Raw genomic sequence first — 24,441 nt, 5'->3', positions numbered from 1 at the left:
CTCTCTCTGGTGTAAATGACAGGTGTGGTGGTCTAATTAAGCCATCAGGTATGCTCTTAGTAACCTCACCTCCCTAATTACCTGCGCCTACCTGTAAGTAATCACCTCACCTTTAACTCCAGTATTTTCCATCTACCTCCAGACGATTTTATTCAGCTGAGTCAAAGGAGCCGGTAATGTTTATCTCTTCACACCGATGATGTGTTTTTATTATCTTATTCTTACTGATGTCACAAGATTCTGCACAGGAAAGACTACAGACACACAGGAGGAAAAGTACACACGAATACACACATACAGGTATACATATGAAGGGACAGCAGCATCAAGTACACACAGGTAAAAAATTATACAAAAAATACACACATACGTATACAAGACCACATACGCACAGGCAGAAAAGTACACATGAATACACACATACAGGTATACATATGAAGGGACAGAAGCATCAGGTACACACGGGTAAAAAATTATACACATTATACACACACACGTATACAAGACCACATACGCACAGGCAGAAAAGTACACATGAAAACACACATACAGGTATACATATGAAGGGACATCAGCACCAGGTACACACAGGTAAAAAAGTATACAAAAATATACACATATAGGCATATAAGACCATATACGCACAGGCAGAAAAGTACACATGAATACACACATACACAGATATACATACGAGGGGAGAGGAGCACCAGTCGAACAGGGCAGTAATTTCGGGGAGTAGGGAAAGCTGGTGGCAGGGGCTCCCGTTTTAGTGGCCATCTGGATCCCATCTCCTCCCCATCTTTCCTTTGTGTATGTGTGTGTGTGTGTGTGTTTCCTATAAGAAACACACAAGGACAAATATATCCACGTACACACACACAAAATAAAGAAACACAATTGTACACACAGACACAGAAAGTTATACAAGCTGACAAAAATACACAACTGAACATTCTCTCTCTCTCTCTCTCTCTCTCTCTCTCTCTCTCTCTCTCTCTCTCTCTCTCTCTCACTTACCTGTAACAGTGAGGTAAACCGTCCGTGCTATCTTGGGCTGTGAATTAACCTGACACTTATACGGTCCACTATCCCTGGGTTGTGAGTAGCGCAGGTGTAACGTCCAATCACCATAGTCCTCTCTCTCTGCCGCCTTGTACACCACCTGTTGATTACACACCTATTGATATTACCTGCTGATGCTATTAATACACCTGGAACATTTGTTTATGCATCTTTATGTTATTACCTGTTCACGGAGGAAGGAAAGGAGTAGGGAACAGAACTGGGAGGGAGGTGGATAGGGGAATGAAGAGAGAGAGAGAGAGAGAGAGAGAGAGAGAGTTATAAATGCCTAAGTTGCACACATTACAGCGCTGGTAAAAAATAAAATAAAAAATGCACTCAAGATGGCACAATGTGGGGGAAAATTAAGAAAAGGTTACATGTGTGTCAGTAATATTGGTGGATACAAACCCTTCCCTTCCCAGAAAAGTAAAGTAAATAAATAAATAAACAAATAAATAAAGACAGGAAGAGAGACAAAAAAGAAAGAAAAGCGCTTCACAATATCAAGTGTCTTAAAAAAATAGTGTGTGTTTTTGTTGTGGTTCCGTGATTGCATCGTGATTCTTGCAACAGCACTCAGGAAGGAGGGGGGGGGGCACATCTTAGGTCACACTGCTTTATTATATGCTCCTTGGAAGGCGCCTCATGACTCACTAAGACGGCGGGGGGAGGGAGAGAAAGGACGAGGAAACAGCTACATCGACAACATCAGTACTAACACTTTTTTTTCCCCCTTATTCTTGCTTTCTCTAGACGATTTAATTCAAAGATTCTGGTCAATTGTAGTAGTGAAGGGATGAACTGAAGCCACATATAAAACCTACTGCTTAAACTTTCTTATATCTTGGTGAAATAAACTAAGGAACGACAAGAAATATCAAGACGTCACCCAACTGATTTGCCTGACTTCCTCCTCTCCATAACTTTATTTTTTTCATTATTCTCACTACCTCCTGACTATTTTACTGATCTCAAGAAAGACTATTTGATTTACTAGGATTAGAATTGTCCTTCCCGAACCCCTTTACTACCAGATGGCTCCCTCAAGATTAAAAAAATGATCCGGTAGTGAATGAAGAGGTGTACAATTGTGTTATTTGACTCCATTAACCTTTTTAATCCGGTCACTTGGTTTACTGTTTATTCTTCCTACCTCCAGACGATTTCTTTCAGCGTGAGGGAGATCTTGTGGTGAGGGGGATTATAAATGTTGTGTCACACCCCTCCAGTTCGGAAAGCCTCACACTAAACTTAAGAAAATCGTCTGAGGATAGAACACACACACACACACACACACACACACACACACACACACACACAAACTCCCTCCCTCTCTCTCTCTCTCTCTAAAACACACACACACAAAACTCTCTCTCTCATTCTCTAAAACACACACACACACACACAACTGGTCATAGGAGTGCAATGGTCAATCTCCTCAGTTATAATATCTTTTCTACCTGTGTCGCGAAAAACTAGGAGCGTGAGAGCATTTACTTTCTTCTTCTAGCTCTTCTTGGAGAAAACATTGACTTAGAACATCGCCGAGCCCACTACGGCCACCCTAATATGTCATCTTCACAGGGTATACTTCCCTTTCGATGACCATGACCTGCCACCACCCCAGTCAGTCCCGCCCACTCCTCTCCATCCCTCACCTTTTTCTAACCCCACATCAAAATCATGTGACAAATTTTGACTTTTACCCTCCCACCGTCAACCCCGCTACACGTACGATCTCCATCTTCACAGGGTATACTCGTCCTGCTCTGCCCCACCACCCACCACCGTTTCACCCAATCCCACCCACTTCTTTCCACCCATTCCCACTCATTTCTTGCTTCCCCTCCTCTGACTTACACCTTAATGACCCACCTAAAACAGTCATCTTAACAGGGTGTACTTTCCCCACTTCGCTGAACACTATCTATCTATCTATCTATCTATATACCTAGGCTGCTTCCCCCAAGGAAAGGGAGGTAGCCGAGACAGGACGACTCACTCTCCATTTACTCATCCATTCAAACACATTCATTCGCATCTTAGCCCCAAAGGGGGGAACGGACAGATCCTCACCGCACCACACCGCACAAGGGTCAACTGGGCAATGCAATCAGTGACATCCGCAGCAGGGCCCGACAGCAGAACTGGTTTACCCCTGCCACATCATAACAGACCCATCCCCTTACCCGCACCTGACCTGACTAGCTGATCAGACCAAATGCGGGAGAATATTCCCTCAGGGCTGCGTCATCACTTATTCATTCACAATTTCTCTCCATTTATTTCTGTCACGCACAGCCACTCTTCCTTGCTCAACAGACATCCCTCTCGCATCCAGCGCTCTCTTCACACTGTCCATCCATCCTATTCGTGGTCTTCCTCTCAGCCTTACACCTCTCACATCAGATCTAGTTATCTTTTTCACCAATCGCTCATTATCCATTCTCTCCATATGCCCAAACCATTGCAACACCCTCTGCTCAACTCTACCAGCCATCTCCCGAACAACTCCAGTTGTCGCTCGCACTTCATCATTTCGCACCCGATCAATACCACGTCCTCACACATACTCCTCAGACATCTCATCTCCATTACATTCAAACTTTTCCTCTCTGCTACACCCATATTCCATGTTTCAGACCCATATAATGCAGTCGGTACCACAACACCCTCATACAGCCTTCTCTTTACATCCATTCTAAGCGAACGACATTTAAACACTTTTTTCATTCCTCCCAGCACCTTTCCTACTTCATTTATTCTAAACTTCACTTCTGCATCTATTCTTCCATCCACAGCAACATGTGACCCTAGATATTTAAAACAATCTACCTCCTCAAGCAACTCACCATTCAAAACTATATTCATCCCCCTACCATCTATCAACCTCGTACACTTCATCACTTTACTCTTATTCTCATTTACTTTCAATTTCCTCCTTTCACACACCCTTCCAAACTCCTCTACCAACTGTCTCAATCTCTCCTCTGAATCAGTCACCAGTGCAGTATCATCTGCAAACAGCAGCTGCTTCTTCAGATTCCACTCTCCTCCATCAACATTTACCAGACTCAGACCACCTAAAACTCTTGCATTCACCTCCCTTACAACACCATCCATGTAAATATTAAACAACCAAGGCGACATCACACATCCCTGTCGCAGCCCCACTCTCACAGGAAACCAATCACTCACAGCATTTCCCACTCTTACACACGCTCTACTATTTACATAAAAACTTTTCACCCCTTTTAGTAACCTACCATCAAGTCCATACAATCTTAAAACAGTCCACAAAGCCTCCCTATCAATTCTATCATACGCTTTCTCTAAATCCATAAATGCCCAAAACACATCCTTGCCTTTCGCTAAATACTTTTCACACACTTGTCTCACAGCAAACACCTGATCAACGCATCCCCTCCCTCTCCTAAAGCCACACTGCTCATCACTAATTACTCCCTCTGTACCCTCTCTAACTCTCATAATTAACACTCTACCATACACCTTACCTACAACACTCAACAGACTTATACCCCTAAAGCTAGTACATTCATACTTATCACCCTTGCCTTTATACAACGGGACCACACAAGCACTTGCCCAGTCAATTGGCACCATACCTTTCTCAAAGCACACATTCAACAATCTTACTAACCAGTCAACAATAGTCACTCCACCTTCCTTCAGGCATTCCACAGCACACCCATCCATACCTGCAGCTTTCCCTGCTTTCATCTCCTTTACTGCCTTCTCCACTTCCTCCTTCGTGATCAAAGAATCATTCAACTCTCCCAACACATTTATTCCTTGCACCCTTCCATCCGCCACAATCTCAGCCACCCTTTCCTCCTCTACATTTAACAATCTTTCAAAATACTCTGCCCATCTCTTCCTTACTGCATCCATCTCAATTAACATCCTTCCATCCTCTGCTTTTACTCGTTCTTCCTTCCCAGACTCTCCCTTTCGCACCCTTTTCACCTCCTTCCAAAACATTTTCTTATTCTGCTGAAAATTCTCTGTCAGCCGCCTACCCCACCTCTCATCTGCTGCCACTTTAGCATCACGCACAGCCCTTCTCGCTCTATTCCTCTTCTCCTTATACCTTTCATATGACATCTCATCCTTCCTCTGCAGCCACACTTCATATGCACGTCTCTTCTCAGCGACAGCCATACTTACTTCCTGAACACTACCTCTTCTAAATTTAATAAAAAAAAAACAAAAACATTCTGAGGCAGCAAGAACATAATTAGAAAAGATGCCATCGTCCTGAAGGGGTTAATACACATGAAGCTGACTTAAATGCGTAATTCTGGTGATTTGCATGCCTGTTGCGTTATAATGACGGTGCAATTGTACAAGGGTGGTATGGTACAGTTGTTACCGTGTACTGTGGCCTGACATCATCAGCAGCAACATTCTAGTCTCATTCTAGCCTCATTCCCTCACCGTGGTATGTGGTGGGCAGGGTCCAGAAAAAGGAAAACACAAAAGCAGAAGAAAAACTATCGGTATAGGTGGCACGAAAAACTGGTCGCATATCCTTTCATTCACCTTTCAAGCCTTTGGAAATTTCGACTCCATCCCACACACACACACACACACACACACACACACACACACACACATACATACACACACACATACATACATACACACACACACACACACACACATACACAGAAGCCAAACAGACAGGGTAAGGTATGGTGGAATGCAGGCACAGCGAAGTGGAAATATTTTAATAATTTAATGTGTGGCGGAACATGAAGGCAGAGGGTGAAAGTATTATGAGTGTGACGGACAGCGGCGGGAGGGGAGGGGAGGGGAGGGGAGGGGGAGGGGGAGTGAGGTAGTGGTGAGGGACAGCGAGTTGAGGGGAAAGCGAGGAGAGGGGAGGGGTGTGTGTGAGAGACAGAGAGGAGAGAGAAGGGAGACTGGGAGTGAAGGTGAGGAAGTGGGTGAGGGGAGGATGAAGGGGAGTCAGAGTGAGGTAGTGGTATGAGAGAGTCAGAGAGGGTAAGGGTGAGGAGGGTAAGGGTGAGGAGGGTAAGGGTGAGGAGGGTTAGGGTGAGGGTGAAGGTGTGGGTGAGGAGGGTAACGGTGAGGGTGCGGGTGGCTGAGGTAGTTAGTGCCTTATGAGCTCACCTGCTGCTTTCATTACCAATAATTACAGACAGCACGACTGATCCTTTGGGAGTACTGTACCACAGCACTCAGTCACATAGTACTTCCTTCATAATATATAGGTACACAGTCACATAGTACTTCCTTCGTAATATATATATATATATATATATATATATATATATATATATATATATATGATCTTTTGGGAATACCGAACCACTGGACTCACACAATATTCCCTTCACAATATATCGAGACATATATAGATAGATAGATAGATAGATACATATAGATAGATAGAACGTGTGTGTGTGTGTGTGTGTGTAGATAGATAGATAGATAGATAGAACGTGTGTGTGTGTGTGTGTAGATAGATAGATAGATAGATAGAACGTGTGTGTGTGTGTGTGTAGATAGATAGATAGATAGACAGAACGTGTGTGTGTGTGTGTGTGTGTGTGTGTGTGTGTGTGTGTAAAGAAAAAACCAAATACTGAGAACGGCAAGTGTCAAAGCAGATTTCTCATTTCCGTAAATTTCATTTTCATGTCCGGGAGTCACAGGCAGAGAAAGACGAGATGAGGCAGACTTCCAAACGCGATCAACTGTGTATAAGAAAGACAGAGAAAACAGCAACTCCTGTTTTAACAGTTGGTCGGAAATGTGTGTGTGTGTGTGTGTGTGTGTGTGTGTGTGTGTGTGTGTGTGTGTGTGTGTGTGTGTGTGTGTGTGTGTGTGTGTGTGTGTGTGTGTTTTAATATGGGACACACGTGCATAATTATCTTGAGGCTATTTATGGGCACAAAAATTATGTCACCTAGAATACTCTCTCTCTCTCTCTCTCTCTCTCTCTCTCTCTCTCTCTCTCTCCACCTGTGAAGATTACTAAATAAAAATAATAAGGTATGTAAGTAGGAATAATGGGACTTGGTCAGTAGGTAAGTACTGTAGGTCCCTAGGAAGTACAAATTAAGCGAAGACGTGAAAAATGAGTACAAGAGGTAGGCAGGTAAGTAGAAAGGTAGGTAGGTATGTTGGTAGCCAGGTTGGGAAGTTGGAAGGTACTGTAGGTAGGTGGGTAGGTAGGCAGTGAGGAAGGATTTTGTAGGTAGGTAAGTAGGTAGGTTGTTGGGTAACTAGGTAGACAGACAGGTAGGTGGGTGGGTGGGTAGGAAGGTAGGTAGGTAGGCAGGTTAGAAGGCTGACTAACAGCTAAAAAAAGGTGAAGGAATGAGGAAGTAGGTAGGAAGGTAGGTAGGTAAGTAGGTAAGCTGATGGAGGTTAGAAATGTTAAGCATATATTTATACACGCACATACTGTACGTCTATCTAGTGCACACACACACACACACACACACACACACACACACACACTCATAAATAAGCACATAACCATAAGCAGTTACATATACAATATATACACAAAATCACACACACACACACACACACAATTACAAACATATAAAAGCAAGCGCACAACACACACACACACACACACACACACACACACACACACACACACGTACGTTCATCACAGACAAATTATGAGGTAAACGCACACAGTCACTGACAAACACAGACAGAATGGCATGGTACTCTCTCTCTCTCATGGTAACTTTACTGTCAAAATACCTGCTGTTGAAGCTAATGTTATCTCTCACAATAATTTCTACTGCTGATTATAACATTAGCATTTCCTAAACCAACCTCTGTCATGTTAACCTCCACAAATGTTAACACTAAGAGTAACACCAATATCATCTCCGTAGTGTTAAATCTATTGTTAATTGCAGTGTTAACTATTTATGCTTTTAACTCAAATATTCAGTTCCTCTAACAGTAACACAAAAGTTAATAGTATCTTTCCGTATATTTACATTTGTGATCTGAGTCTTCTTTAACATCAACTCTGTCACGTTATCTGTAATGTTAAATGTAATGTTAACTTATTCTAATGTTTTAACTTTATATTTTCTCCAGTGCTACCACTCTCGTGTTAACCGCATAATTAACTTTCATGTTGTTATGTTGGTTTTGTTAAATATTGCAAGGTGATTTTAACTTTATCTTTAAGTATGTTAAATTTCACAAGTAAGGCATGAGAAGCGACTGAAGGCATAAAAGAGAACAAAATGTGTGTGTAGATGTCTGGTGTATGTATGTATGTACGCATGTATGTAATTGTGTCTGTGTCTGTATGAATGATTTATGTATGCACGTATGTACCGGTATGTAGGTGTCTGTCTGTGTCTGTCTGTATGTATGTATAATGTATGTGTGTATGTATGTATGTATGTGTGTGTGTATGTACGTATGTATGTGTGTGTATGTATGTGGCAAGAATATAAACGAACAACAGTGTGTCAATTATGCACCAACACTAAAATACAAATTAAATTCACTTGCACCCTCCCTTGTGTCCACACCCCGTAATTTGTTCTCTCTCTCTCTCTCTCTCTCTCTCTCTCTCTCTCTCTCACACACACACACACACACACACACACACACACACACCACAATTTACAACACAATACACAGCCCACTTTTTTTTACCACCAAGGTAAGCCCTACATTCCTACCTGTCCCCTTGTCAGTTACCATTTTAACATTTCCAAATCAATTTATTACCTCCATTAACGCCAGGTAACACTGTCTAATTTATTTTTGCTAAGAAGGAACGATTTAAGATTAGGAGACTTTTAAGGCTTAGGGGTTAGACTTATTCCTTTACTAGAGATGTGCTCTTTACTAAATTCTTTACTAGAGATGTAGCCTTAGATGCAGCCTTAAATAATTCCTTTACTACAGATGCACCCTTTACTTACTCCTTTCCTAGAAGACAATTTTCCTAAGCTCAACAAAATCGTCCGTTTGGGGGCCAGAATTAAAGACTAAGGCATCATCGAAGTAAAGACGTAAGGAATAAAGTCTATAGTATTACCAACATTAACCTTTTCACCCAGAGGACGTCTTTAGTTTTTTATTATTCATATTATCGCTATCTCCAGACGATTTTATTAGGAGAGACCAGGAAGGGTTGGGGAAACAATTAACCCCATCAGACCGAGAACGTCCTTACTTTATTTATTTATTTATTTATTTATTTTTCCCAAGTCAAACGTTTACATTCATTTTAGCAGAGAACCCGGGAAGTGGCTGGGTCCTTGGATCTCTCTCTCTCTCTCTCTCTCTCTCCAACTTCTTCTCTGTGCATTACTTGTTCACTGCTTGCTTGTGTCCTTTTCCTCCCCTCCACTCTCTTCCCCTTCCCTCCTCTGTCCCTCCCCCTCCTTCGTACCTCCCCTTTCCTCCCCTCCGTCGTCCCTCCCCTCCCCTCTACCACTTCCCATATCTCCCAACTTTTATGTTCTCTCACCAAGAGCTTTAAACCCTGGACAAAGAGAATGATATCTTAAGCTCCTACACACACGCACACACACACACATATCTTAAGCTGTTATTCACACACACACACACACACACACACACACACACACACACACACACACACACACACACACACACACATTCTCGTGGGTAAACAAGGACGAAAGGGTAAGATGCCCGTATCTATAGTTCTTTTATCTTAACTTGGCCCAGACTGTCACCCTTTTGCAGCTTATTCCACGTAGCTCTGAACATCACAATACAACAGCTCTACATCCTACCCATTGCACTTCTTCGTGACTAGCATCGTATTCCAGGGTTAACCTTATTGTTACAACTTAGCACTGAAGATAGACATAGTTAAATTAAGGCAAGTTAATGTGGAGAGAGAGAGAGAGAGAGAGAGAGAGAGAGGAAAATACCCAACAAACAATCCCCCATACTACGACACGCAACCACTGCTTTGAAATACAGGTCCCCATTTCTGTATGAGGTGTGACTGCACTGACGAGATACCCTGCCTAAAGGTCGATCCGGAAACTGAACCCGGGACCTGTCGATTGCGGGCCGAGTGTGCTTTGAATTACACCACCACCATTCCCTCCTGGTCTGTGAGGTGGGGGGGGGGGTTAAGGTGAAAACGGTTCTATCCTAACACCTCTTCCTAAGCAATTTATTTTGCTTGCTTTACACCCTGCCGTCTTCTGTGTAAAATCATTCTAATATCACTGCACTCTGCATAAATGGGGAACCCTAACGCCTCTTCCCAAGCGATTTATTTTGCTTGCTTTACACCCTGACGTCCTCTTCTGTGTTACCTGTCATTTCAATAGCACTACACTCTGCATAAATAACACAAAAAACGATCTTAGTCAGAAGTCTCCAAAAATAAATCGATAAGGAAGAGGTGTTAGGGAGCTTCGTTAACTACCGAGAATACGCGCCTAACCCCTTAAATCCGACGACGTACTTCCCATTCTTGCAGCTTTCAGGCGACTTTATTCAGTTTATGAGAATCTCTAGTAAATTAATCAATACAAACTGCATCTTTTAACCTCAGCTCGAAAAATCCTCCCGTCAGCTGAAAAATGTGTGTGTGTGTGTGTGTGTGTGTGTGTGTGTGTGTGTGTGTGTGTGTGTGTGTGTGTGTGTGTGTGTGTGTGTGTGTGAATTCTTAATACCTGAGAGTAATTAGCATTGTCTTAGTCCCCCCTTAATATCAGATAATGCCGGATTTTCTGCTTAATAAGGCCGTATTACATTAACCTGTAATTAGCAGGAGGGGTGGAAGGGTTGGCATCTCTTTATTCGTTACGTACTCCCAGGCGTGTAAAGGGATTATTGACCACGACTGTACGCCACTCCTGCAGTGATCTGATGACGTCTTCTTCATTCCCATCAGCCCACCACAAGACGATTTTATGCACCTTTAAATATCTCTTATTGAAAGTTAATGAAGACTGAATCTAACCTCTAACCTGAAGTCTAACCTAAGAAGAATAAAATCGTCTGAATGTAGCGAGAATTACAACCGGTCATCGGAGTGCAGAGTTAAAGATGCATAGCAAACGGTCTCTTCTAAAAACGTTCTATTCTAGGCTGGATTAAACGTTTCCTGGCCTTCCACTCATTCCCCCATCGTTCAAGCCTTCAAAACTCTCAGCTCCATCCCACAGGCTATATCCTTCGCTTCAAAATTATTCCTGTAAACAATGAATAACCGAATAAAGAAATAAAAACTGCTACATGTGTCCCTTCCACTCCTCTTAGTTCAATCTTACCCAGGGCCGGATGTTAAGGAAAGTAAAGTAGCATGTCCCATCATGTGTTCCAAAAATGTTCCCTAATGACATAAAATACATAGGCAGGTCCATCTATAATGCTGCTCTTCCACCCACAGGGCCGATTCCTTGTGTGTTGAGGAGGAAGGCTGTGTCATCACTTATTCACTTCCTACTCCAAACGCCACAACCACGCCCACACCGGCAGACTGGGCCAGGTGAGCGTCTAGTGCAGCCTCTATGTAACTTCACAAACACAGCCACTACGACACAATTTTCACATGCAATTCTCGCTCTAAACTCAAAATCTTTTCCCTCACAACTTCCACATACATTTCTCACCTTACGTTCCAAAATCTTTTCCCTTCCTATACCCAAGCGTGAGGCACTGGGCGGGGGCGTATCACTTCCCCAGGGACCAGGGGGGTGTTTTTGGGGGGTGTTTTTCTGGGCTAGAGATCATTTACCCTTTAGGAACCTTAAATCACGTTCCTGTGTGTGTGTGTGTGTGTGTGTGTGTGTGTGTGTGTGTGTTTTAGCCGTCCGCCCACGTCAGGTGTTTGGAAGGTGGTCATGATGCTTTTTACTTTTATTCTTTGCATTCTCTTGCCCTTTCTCTCTCTCTCTCTCTCTCTCTCTCTCTCTCTCATAATATATTCTTATAATAAGATCAGTCGCAGCGAAAGTGTTAAGAAATCTGCACTAATCCCTTCAGAGAGAGAGAGAGAGAGAGAGCACAAATCTCATTCCACTTCCTGCCGCTGAAAGCAAAAAATAAAAAAGAACGAAAAATACAGAAAAGAATAACAGAAAAAAAGGTAACATTATGACAGTCCAAATACCTTCGCCTGACGTTCAAAATACTTGGTTCACAACGTCACTGTTAGGTCCAAAAATAAATAAATAAATAAACTAAAATAAATGACCAGGCAACGTTTTTAAAATCATATTATACTGTCCATGACTTACAATTATCTATTTTATTTCTTCTAAGCATTTGCATTTTTTTATTAATTTCCACCTTCACCATCATCATCATCGTTATCACCACTACCATCATCATCATTATCATCATCATGACCTGACTACCATCATCATCATCATCATCACCATCATTATCAAATCTAACATCATTATCACCACTACCATCATCATCGTCACTACAACCACCATCATCATCATCATCTTCATCATTATCATCATCATCATCCCATGCATACCGGTATATGAAACGAGTAGGATCCAAAAGCAGAAGGAAAAACACGAAAGCAGACGTTTCATCAAATATTCATTTCCTTAATACCTCCCCTAAGGATGTTATTTTTTTTTTTTTCAACGTTAAGTTTGTTTGTCTGTTGGCAGGATCTCAAAAAGTTATGAACGGATTTTACTGATTTTTTACTTATTTATTTATTTATTTATTTATTTATTTATTTGAGGGGTAGGGTATGGCCCAAGGAACAATCTATTAGATTTTGGTGGCGATCCGGAGCCTGGATTTTTTTTTTTTTTTTTTTTTTTTTCCCACACAATATCTCCAAAACTTCTCAATGAATTGAATGAAATTCTGTGGATGGGTGGCCACGGGCCAAGACAGAATTGATTACACTTTGGGGAGGATCCGGATCCTACAATGGCATTGGCGGGGGTATGCAATTTCTGAGTGCTTTCTAGTTACCAATATATTGTGTAGGGCCCTGTGGCTAGGCTTTCACAGGTATTTTACAGGTAGGCTGACCCGGCTACGACTCCTGGTGGCATTATATGAAAGAAAACACATCACCTGTCTCTTTGAGATAGTGTGTGTGTGTGTGTGTGTGTGTGTGTGTGTGTGTGTGTGTGTGTGTGTGTGTGTGTAATGGTGCCCGTGTGCACGTATGCCTGTGTACCCAAGCTTGTGTGCGTCTATGTGTACCTCCTGGGCTAACGAGTATAACAGCTTTATTTACATAATTAGGGTTAGTGCACACATCGACACGCACACACATAAACACGCCTACACTGCCCGCACACACGCACACAGAGACACGCACATAAAGTACACACACACACACACACACACACACATTACTTACTCGAGACGTAATACATATTCGAGAGAGAGAGAGAGAGAGAGAGAGAGAGAGAGAAAGCGCGACGAGACACAGGATACCGAGATGGAATATACGACAGGGAAAGATGATGTCATTCTCTCTCTCTCTCTCTCTCTCCCTTCCCTTTTTTCTTTTGTTTCTCTCTACTATTTCTCTTTATTCTTCTTGTTATCTTTTTCCTTCATTTCTTGTCTGTCTAATAATTCCTTTCTATCCTTTCTCTCTTCCCTCCCTCAATTTTTCTCCCTTCCTCTAACCGCCCCCCCCCCTCTCTCTCTCTGATGAAGAAACCGAGAATTCTATTGCTGGATTACGCCTTACGTTGCTTCACTGTTCTAGCGTCTTCATTCTTTCTCACGGATTTCTTGAGGCTGTGGAGGACTCAGAAGACGGCCTGATAACCCTCTGAGAAGGTACAGTCGCGGGCAAAATTATCGTTTCTTCATTGAGTCGAAAATTAATGAAACTTACGATATATTGTGAAAAGTTTGTGCGATTCCTTAGGTCGCCTCGCTGGGTTTTTCATAATCATCGTTCACTGTCTCGCTTGTGATCGTAAAGTGGACAGGTATTTACGTTCGCGACTGTACTATGGGATATTGGCCTTCTATAGCCCCCAGGTGTGGCGGTAATATATCCCAGGTGTGGTGTGGTGGTTTTAGATATATCCCAGATATATACCAGGTGTGGCGGTATTAAAGATTAGAGGAGGCTGGCATGCGGTGGTGGGTTCCGGTCCCCCGCAGGTATTGGTGGGCTGGATTGAAGGGGGAACTGAGGGAAACCCGGGAAGAATAAATTTAGGATGATTGCTGATCGTCCTCACATTTCTGGCTCAATTTTGGGTCATGTGGTGGGTTTGCTGTCGTCCCTTCCTTATTTTTCACCGCCAAAGAGATAGACAGACAGTAATAGACAGATAAATAGACAGACAGTAACAGATAAATAGATAGATACCGATACTCAGAACAAAAAGACAGACTGATAAACTGAGAGCTCGAGAGAGAGAGAGAGAGAGAGAGAGAGAGAGAGAATAAAAGACAGATGGAAAAAGGAGATAAAGCACAACGTCTCTCTCTCTCTCTCTCTCTCTCTCTCTCTCTCCGTCATATCCTCCCTCCTGCCATAAGTCTCCCACTTTCCACCCCACCTCACTCCATCATTCTGCTTTCTCTCCCTCCCTCCCTCCCTCCTTCCTTCCCTCCCTCCCTCCCTCCTTTTTCTCTGACACGTTTTCTCCTTCCCTCCATAATCCTGGCTTCCTTTCCCTCCTTTTTGGCGTACTTTCCTCCCTTCCTTCCCTCCCTCCTTCTTTTCTTCACATTCTGTCTTTTCTTCCCTCCATTCAGCCATCTTTCTTTCTTCCTTCCATTCTTTTTTCTTGATATTTTTTCCCTGTCTTCATGTTTCTTTCGCTTTCCTTCCGTGTTTCTCTGGTCTTTTTTCCTTTCCATCCTTTTCTCATTCATTTCTTATTCTAATGCTCCTTCCTCCTCTCTTTCTTACGCTCCTTCCTCCTTCCTTCTTTTCTTTTCTCATTCTGTTCCTCTTTCTTGCCTACCTTCCGTCTCATCTCTTCTTCCTTCCTTATCTCCCTCTCATATTTTCTAACTAATCCCGTAAATCATTTTTAGTCCTCCTTCCTTCATTCTTTTTGTCCTACCTTCTTTTCTCTCCTCTTTGGTTCTCTCTCTCTCTCTCTCATATTTCCCCCATCTCCACCCCTTGCTCAGCTCCTTCCTTCCTTCGTCACTAACCCTTTTTTTTTCCTTCACTTCCTTCTTTAATCAACATCATGTCTCCTTCTTTGTGTCAAATTTTATATTTCTTTCTCACTTTCATCCTTCTTTTTTAGTCGATATTCTCTCCCTCCTTCCTTCTTTCCGTCTTTCCCTCCTTCTCTCAATCCACATTTCCATCCTTCCTTTCTCCCTTCCTTCTTTTTCTCTTTCTATCTCTTCTGTCTTTCTCCTACAGTATCTTTCTTCCTTTGCTCCTCCCTTCCCTCCTTTTCTTCCTTCCTTCCATCTTTCCTTCTCTCAATCCTTCTATCCTTCCTTCTCTCAATCCTTCAATCCTTCCTTCTTCCAATCCTTCCATCCTTCCTTCTCTCAAGCCTTCCTTCATTTAATCTTTTAACTTCTGCTCTTCTCTTCTTCCTTCCCCATTTCCTTGTTTTTTCTTTTCTTCTCTCTTTTTTCTTCCTCCTTCCTTTCCATCCCTCCCTCACTTCTTCCTTCCTTTCCCTCCCTCCCTTCCTCCTTCCTTTTCTTAATTCTTCCTTCATTTCCTTACTATGTCTATTTTTTCATCCTTCCTTTATTTCTTTACTTTTTGGCCATACTTTGTACTAATCTCCATAATCCCTGTGCCCTTCCTCCGTTATCACTTTTTTTTGTTACTCTCTCTCTCTCTCTCTCTCTCCCTGCTTCCTCTCCTCTTTCCATCACTTCTCTCTCTCCCTCTCTCCAACCTTCCTTCCTTCCGTCCGTCCGTCCTTTCCTCCTTCTTTCACTCATTTTTTTTTCTCTTCCTACTTCCTTACATCCCCTTCACACAACAATAATTCCTTCTTCTATTTCTTCCCTCTTTCTTTCCTTCCATCCGTCCCTCCATCTCTTCCTTCCTTCCCTCCATCTCTTCCTTCCTTCCTTCCGTCAATAGCTTTTTTTTAACCCTGTCTTCCCTTACTCCCTTTTTCCGTTCCTTTTCTGCCATATTTTCTTTCAATCTTTATATTCCCCCCCCCCTCTCTCTCTCTCTCATATGTCTCTTACTCCCTTCTCTCTCTCTCTCTCTCCGTCCAACCGTACGTACCCTCCCCCTCCTTTCCTCCCATACATTTTCCTCCCTCCCTCCCTCTTTCCCTGCTTTCCCATATTTCTCCTCTCTCCCCTCTTCTCCCTTCTACCCTCCTCTCTCTCTCTCAACCTCTTTATCTATCCATCCATCTATTTAGCTATCCATTCATCCATCCGTCCGTCCATCCATCCATCTATCTATCTACCTATCTATTCATTCATCCGTACGTCCATCCATCCACCGAGCTACCTATTCATCCATCCATCCAGCCATTTATCTATCTATCTACCTACCTACCTCTCCGTCTATCAAATCTATCCCACTACTCCCATCACCGTTCCTAACACTCTTTTGTCTAGGGAGCAGCCAAACACCCTTCTTCCATTACTACACTTCACCTTCTTACACTCCGCCCGGCAAGAGTCATCCAAACTACTGAGGAGATGCGGTGAAAGTTGATAAGACTAAAATGGTATCTTCCCTGACCTTAAGACACGAGGCCACACCTTCCCTGACCTTAAAGACACAAGGCCGCATCTTCCCTAACCTTAAAGACACGAGACCACATCTTCCCTGACCTTAAGACACGAGGCCGCATCTTCCCTGACCTTAAAGACACGAGGCCACATCTTCCCTGACCTTAAAGACACGAGGCCGCATCTTCCCTGACCTTAAGACACGAGGCCACATCTTCCCTGACCTTAAAGACACGAGGCCGCATCTTCCCTGACCTTAAGACACGAGGCCGCATCTTCCCTGACGTTAAAGACACGAGGCCGCATCTTCCCTGACCTTAAGACACGAGGCCGCATCTTCCCTGACCTTAAGACACGAGGCCGCATCTTCCCTGACCTTAAGACACGAGGCCGCATCTTCCCTGACCTTAAGACACGAGGCCGCATCTTCTCTGACCTTAAGACACGAGGCCGCATCTTCCCTGACCTTAAGACACGAGGCCGCATCTTCCATGACCTTAAGACACGAGGCCGCATCTTCCCTGACCTTAAGACACGAGGCCGCATCTTCTCTGACCTTAAGACACGAGGCCGCATCTTCCCTGACCTTAAGACACGAGGCCGCATCTTCCCTGACCTTAAGACACGAGGCCGCATCTTCCCTGACCTTAAGACACGAGGCCGCATCTTCCCTGACCTTAAGACACGAGGCCGCATCTTCCTTGACCTTAAGACACGAGGCCGCATCTTCCTTGACCTTAAGACACGAGGCCGCATCTTCCCTGACCTTAAGACACGAGGCCGCATCTTCCCTGACCTTAAGACACGAGGCCGCATCTTCCATGACCTTAAGACACGAGGCCGCATCTTCCATGACCTTAAGACACGAGGCCGCATCTTCCTTGACCTTAAGACACGAGGCCGCATCTTCCTTGACCTTAAGACACGAGGCCGCATCTTCCTTGACCCTGCCACTCCTTCCTCCTTACTTAAATCCTCCAAGACTTTACTTCCATCTTTACTTTTCTTGACTACACGAAAGAATTTAGACATCTTCACCTGACCTGGGATGGGGAGGGGGGTCACTAGGAACCCCTGTTTTGATAGATACAGTTTAAAGGACGATAGATAAATTTGCCGTTTGCTTGTAATAGATTTTAGCGAGTCTGGTAATGATGATGAGCGAGGAGGGATGGAAGATGGCGTGTATCTGGGTAATGGCTTCTCATCAAAAGGCCATTTAATTAACCGGAGATACAGTACTATAAGCCAAACCTCAAGCATGAAGACAGAGTACACTTGGAGGCAAACAGCGGGGCAAGAAAAATTAAATAAAAATAAATAAATAAATAAATAAAATCTAGATAGGAATTTACGTCCCTGTCCTGCCTCATCCATCAGGAACCCAGCGAGAGGATTCACATTCTTGTCCTGGATCATCTCAGAGTCCAAGATCATCTCAGAGACTTGGATCATCTCAGAGACGTGAATAATCTCAGAGTCCAAGATCATCTCAGAAACGTGAATCGTCTCAGAGTCCAAGATCATCTCAGAAACGTGAATCGTCTCAGAGTCCAAGATCATCTCAGGAGTCGCCCACACTCCAGAAGCAAGCCATCAAGTACATCTCAAGAGGCCGAGTCATTCTGTCCAAGATGTCCCACTGACTGACCTCTCATCTTGTGCTCCCTGATCCACCAATAAAGCCACACACACACACACACACACACACACACACACACGTTTAAATTACTCATCAATAAACGCATAACTTCCACTTGTGTGTGTGTGTGTGTGTGTGTGTGTGTGTGTGTGTGTGTGTGTGTGTGTGTGTGTGTGTGTGTGTGTGTGTGTGTGTGAGAGAGAGAGAGAGAGACAGAGAGTACACAGACATTACCGTTCTCGTGAGATGCTCCAAATTTAAGGTTTTATTCCCCTAGACTTTTACTGAGTGATGATGTGCTAGATAGATAGATGGATGGATAGACAGGCAGGTAAGCAAGCAGGTAGATACATCGATAGACATACATAAACAAACAGAAAGATAAAGAAATACAGACGCAGATAGACAGACAGACAGATGGACAAACACAGATACAGTAAGTAGGTAGGTAGGTAGGTATGTAGGTAGGTAGGTAGGTAGGCCTCCATTTCTGCATCAAAAACAACACATATTCAAGATTATTATTACCCCATTCATATCTCCCGCCAAAAGTGTTATATACAAAATGAATTTATCAGACAGGTAGATGCTATAATTCACCTGTTATATTACCTTATGGCGGCGATAAGGATACCTGAAAATTACGAATAATCACAGGCTATAAACGTGGGGGAGGAGAGGCAGACCGAGAACGAGATGGAGAGATAAAGGAGCGACGAGGGTTACGTAAGGGAAGTTAATGTATCGTGAAAGGAGGTCGTTAATGAGTAGGGACAAAAAAAAGCCGAGGTTCTTTAATTATCAAGGTCGCCCCTCTCAGCATGCAGCGTCAGTCAGTAGATACATATATAAAGACTAATTCGTTGGTATGTGTCCTTATCGTATTGCACAAGAACTTTATTTTCCCCTTTATTTTTACTTTGGTTTACCTTCATCTCCCTAACACCTCTTCCTAAGCGATTTACTCTACTTATTTCACATTGCCGTCCCCTTCTGTGTCACTTGAATCATTCTCATATCACCGTACTCTGCATGAATAATGTGCAAATCTATATTACCTCGCTCTGTTAGCAAATAAATCGGTTAGGAGGAGGTGTTAGGGAGCTTCTGTACCCGACGAGAAAATGGGCCCAAGAATAAATGGAAAAAAAAAAAAAAAGTTAACACCGCGCACAACAAGTAATAACAGCAGTAATATGTGTTGGAGTATTAGATATATAATGTACTATAATGTACTGTAATCATTAAACCAGAAGTACTCGGCGCCCTACAACTGGTCTACCTCGGAATTTTTGACCTTACCTTGTGACCCTGACCTTTGACCTGTTTTCAAAACCGACTTACATCATCCCTGTCTAACCCTCAGTATTACCTCCAAGTTTGGCTTAAATTGGACCAGTTTTTTTTTTTTTTTTTTTTTTTTTTTCTGATCATGCCCTATATCCCTGACTTTTAATCTACTGTTGTCAGATTAGTCACATCATCCTTGGCTGATCCTCAACATTTCCTTGTAGTTTGGTCTAAATCGGATCAGAAGTGTTGTAATTTATCATGACCTATATCCCTGTGTGTTAGTTTTGTCAGACTGGTTATCTCATCCTTGGCTGATCCCCAACATTTCCACCAACCGACACTTTAACCCTGCCCTATGACCTCCACCTCTGACCCATTACACCAAAACGTAAGCACACCATTTTTTTTTTTTTTCCCAGAGCGAAGATTTTTGATATTAAAGTTGATGATGAAGGCTATATACAACCAACCCCTCCAGCTCGAGAAGTAAATCCTGAGCTAAAGAAAGAATGGTGTCAGCAAAAATAAACTAGAAATAATGTCCTGTGCTGGAGCGACTCACCATTTTGCTCTAAGATACTTTTATTTTCTCTTACTGCTACCAACAGACGCTTTTATTTTGCTTTTAAGAGACTGTTAGAAAAGGAGAAGTTAGTTACATATTTCCTCAACCACTCTGCTACAAGAAGTCTGTCCTAATCTAAGTAAAATCTTTTAATTTTATGAGAAATTAATTAGACATGACGACCTCTGGCTGATGGGGCTAAAAAATAAGACGACAAGCCGAGTCTCTTGACCTGATCTAGTCGTGGTTTTGAACCCCTTCCGAGGTGATGGAGAGGGACGCCTTCACGTTGTGGCACCGATTTGACTAGGTACCTCCACTGCCCAATTATGCAAAATTCCGGGGGCTGACGAGGACCCTCCAGGTGGTGGCGCTGTGTACACTGCATGGAGCAGCTGCGGCGTCCACACGTTAGTCACACCTGCAAATATATCCCTGCACCTCGCCGTGGGAAGGACGCTGATCCAACCCTGGTGAAGCGCTGTCTACCACAAGAGGGCGCCGGTTAACTAAGCGGTGTACGTGTATTGTAGGCCTAACATGAACACCAAACATCCTTCATCACCCTCCCTATCCCCCGAATGGAGAATGGTGGACGACAGGAGAGGGGCGGCAGTCCACGGGTTCGCGTTTATGTGAGCTTTGGTCCACAAGAGGAAGAAATAAGAACAGGAAGAAGAAATAAGAACAAAAAGAGGAAATAAGAACGAAGAAGGGAAGAACAAAGAAGAAATAAGAACAAGAAAAAGAAGAAATGATAAGAAATATGGACAAGAAGAAGAAATAAGAACAAGAAGAAGAACTAAGAACAAGAAGAAGAACTAAGAACAAGAAGAAGAAACAAGAACATGAACAAGAAATAATAATAATAACTAAGAACAAAATGAAGGAACAAGAACAAGATATAAGAAGAGGAAGAAATAAAGAACAAGAAAAAACAACAAGATCAAGAAATAAGAACAACAAGAAATAAGGTGAATAAAACCGTGTGATGGTAGAGAATAAAATAAAGATAATCGTAGTGAAGGGGTGAACTATTTTATTACAGGACCGTCAAGTAAGATTATTGCCTGTTGTACCTGATTACATGCTTTAGTACAAAACATTACAAAGGCTGAATTACATGCTTTAGTACAAAACATTACAAAGGCTGAATGGGATATGAGGGTACCGTACTTAGGACGCATATAAAGTAAGCCAATTGTGCACTTTAGTACTTTTGCTTCCTCTCTCTCTCTCTCTCTCTCTCCATACCAGTATATCTCCTCTCCCTCCATCCTTTCCTTCCCCTTACATCCCCTCTCCCTCACATATTTCTCCCCTCTCTTCCTCCCTCCCTCCTCTCTCTCCCCCTCCCTCTCTCCCATATTTCTCTCTCTCTTTCTCTCTCTCCTTCCCTCCAATCCTTTTACGTTCTCTCTTCTTCCTATGCATCTCCCTCCTTCTCTCTCTTTCCCTCCTTCCCTTGCCCTCCCATTCTCTCTCTCATTCTCTTCCTCTTGCATCTCTTCTCTCTCCTTCCTTCCCTCTTTTCTTTCCTTTCCTCCCTTTTCTCTCCCTCCTTTCCCTCGCCACACATTTCCCTCCACCCCTCCCTCCTCTCTTCTTCTCTCTCCTTTCCTCTTCTTCCATCCTTCCTGCCACATCTTCCCTTCCCCTCTCTCCTTCCTCCTCCCTCTCTCTTCCTCCTTCCCTCCCGTCCTCCCTCCTCCTCCTTCAGTATATTTCCCCTTAATTCCGTGATTCATGACTTTACTGCTCTATTATGCTTTCACTGTGGAGGAGAAGGAGGAGGAGGAGGAGGAGGAGGAGGAGGAGGAGGAGAAGGAGGAGGAGGAGGAGGAGGAAAAGAAGAAGAAGAAGACGAAAGGATGGCAAATCTGTGAACTATCGACCACATCCTCAACTTAACCACCCTAACCAGCCAGCTAATGACCCCATTTTACAAACGATACACTTAACGATCGTCAACGCAATTGGAGAAGGCTACACTTATTTGACCATCTGCGGATATCTTTTTTGTACCATCTGCGGGTATCTTTTTTGACCATCTGCGGATATCTTTTTTCTGACCATCTGCGGATATCTTTTTTTTGACCATCTGTGGATATCTTTTTTGACCATCTGCGGATATTTTTTTGACCATCTGTGGATATCTTTTTTTGACCATCTGTGGATATCTTTTTTGACCAACTGAGGATATTTTTTTTGCATCAGCGGATATCTTTTTTTACCATCCGCGGATATCTTTTTTGACCATCTGCGGATATCGTTTTTGTACCATCTGCAGATATTTTGAGTTTTTCGTCATTCATCATTAACTTTTTATTTTCTTACTCTTTTATTTTCGATTCCCTTTTTCCCTTGTATGTGTAATTATAATTGGATTTAACTCTTTCGCTATTCCTAATTAGTTTTTCGTTCGTATATTATTCCATTTTGTCTCCGTGTGTGCAATTATGAATGGTTTTAAGATTTTCGTCATTTCTTATCAATTTTCCCAGTCTTCCTTTCTTTTATTTGCTTTTTTATTTTTTCTATACGTGTTAATTATTAGAACATACAGGTGTACCGCTCAAGCTTACCTGTCTCAACCCTTTAAATCCAATGACGTCATTTTTAATTATACTCCTGCTACCTCCAATCGATTTTATTTTCCTTTTGGGGGGATTTTTCGAAATGGAAAGGTCAAAATACAGCCTTCGTTAATTCCCTCACTAATTAAAGTTCGTTCCTAAGCTTAGCAAAATAATCTGGTTGCAGCCCAATAAATAAAAATAAATAAATAAATAAATAAATAAATAATGCACGTTATTAAAGAGAAGTGAGTATCCTTCAGTCTCTGGAATTTATTTGCTGAGTAAAATCGTCTGGAATTACCTAAAAATAAAAAGCCTATCAAAATTCTAGACAAAAATCTTAATCAAGGAAGAATTTTGAACTTAAACCCCTCTGTTCCTGTGTCTTTCTCTGAGGTGAAAAAATCGTCTGTTATTTTTCTGGGGTTAATAAAGGATAATTTCTGGGGGTCAATAAAGAAGGGGCCAATAAAGGGATATTTTCTGGGGCCAATAAAGGGATATTTTCTGGGGCCAATAAAGGGATATTTTCTGGGGCCAATAAAGGGATATTTTCTGGGGCCAATAAAGGGATATTTTCTGGGGTCAATAAAGGACAATTTCTGGAGCCAATAAAAGATAATTTCTGGGGTCGATAAAGATATGAGGAAAATAAAGACGTATTTTCTGGGGGGGCAATAAAGCGTCCAACGTCAGCCTGAATAAAATAAAAGGTTCCCTCAAGACAGGTAGAGAGTTAATAAAGAAGAAAGGCAGCCATGTTAGAGGCCAGGTACAAGGGAGAGAGTATTAGTTTTCTTCTCTCTCTCTCTCTCTCTAATTTCACCCCATGATCATTCTCTTACTTTCTCTCTCTTACATTCTACTTCCCCCCCTCCTTCCTTTCTGAGAGAGAGAGAGAGAGAGAGAGAGAGAGAGAGAGAGAGAGAATGTGCAGGTGTTAATGAAGGCAATATCTTGAACCCTCCAATCTAAAAATAATAATAATAATAATCCCACAACTTAAGAAAATAGTGTGAGCAGAAAAAAAATAATACGGAAGATGTCAACTTACTGAGAGAGTTAGGAATAAGAGTAATAAACTAAGCACGCGACGCTCTCACTACCTTGGGGGATTATAGAGGTGAATTATATAACAGTAGGTTTTTTTATATTCGTTCCCTATTTTGACAGAGTGTGTTACTGTCAATGTATAATTCACACACACACACAATCAAACCATACTTTCTCTCTCTCTCTCTCTCTCTCTCTCACACACACACACACACACACACACACACACACACACACACACACACACACACATTAAGATATTCCAGGGCTTGGGTCAATCGACGTTTCCGGTTGGGTGCACCTGCTGTTGAAGATTACTGATAAGGAACTTGGTGATGTGTGGTACGTGATTCTTTACACACACACACACACACACACACACACACACACACACACACAGGTTTGTATAGCCAGGCAGCGAATCCACCCAGCCAGATCAGTGCCACCCAGTGAAGGCGCCCCTCTCCAGCACCAAGAAGCACAGTGCCGGAAAGAAAAAAGAATTAAAGATGAGGTATGTATGTCTCGTGGATAAAGATATATATATATATGCCGTTCACACCCCT

General features: G+C 42.7%; 1 protein-coding gene across 1 annotated transcript in view; it reads right to left on the bottom strand.

Moving 5' to 3' along the window:
• The window catches only part of LOC145404040 (neurotrimin-like), a 248,431-nt gene that overhangs the window by 34,346 nt on the left and 189,644 nt on the right, over window positions 1-24,441 (bottom strand). The window contains exon 4 of the mRNA XM_080275643.1: window positions 1,018-1,150. Coding sequence (XP_080131769.1) covers window positions 1,018-1,150 — 133 coding nt within the window. The remainder of the gene's footprint in view (window positions 1-1,017; window positions 1,151-24,441) is intronic.

This window comes from Coenobita brevimanus, chromosome 62 (assembly GCF_032717465.1).
Source record: "Coenobita brevimanus isolate Jiangsu-jjx chromosome 62, ASM3271746v2, whole genome shotgun sequence".
Classification (NCBI taxonomy): Eukaryota; Metazoa; Arthropoda; class Malacostraca; order Decapoda; family Coenobitidae; genus Coenobita; species Coenobita brevimanus.
This window is presented reverse-complemented; position numbering and strand designations above follow the sequence as displayed.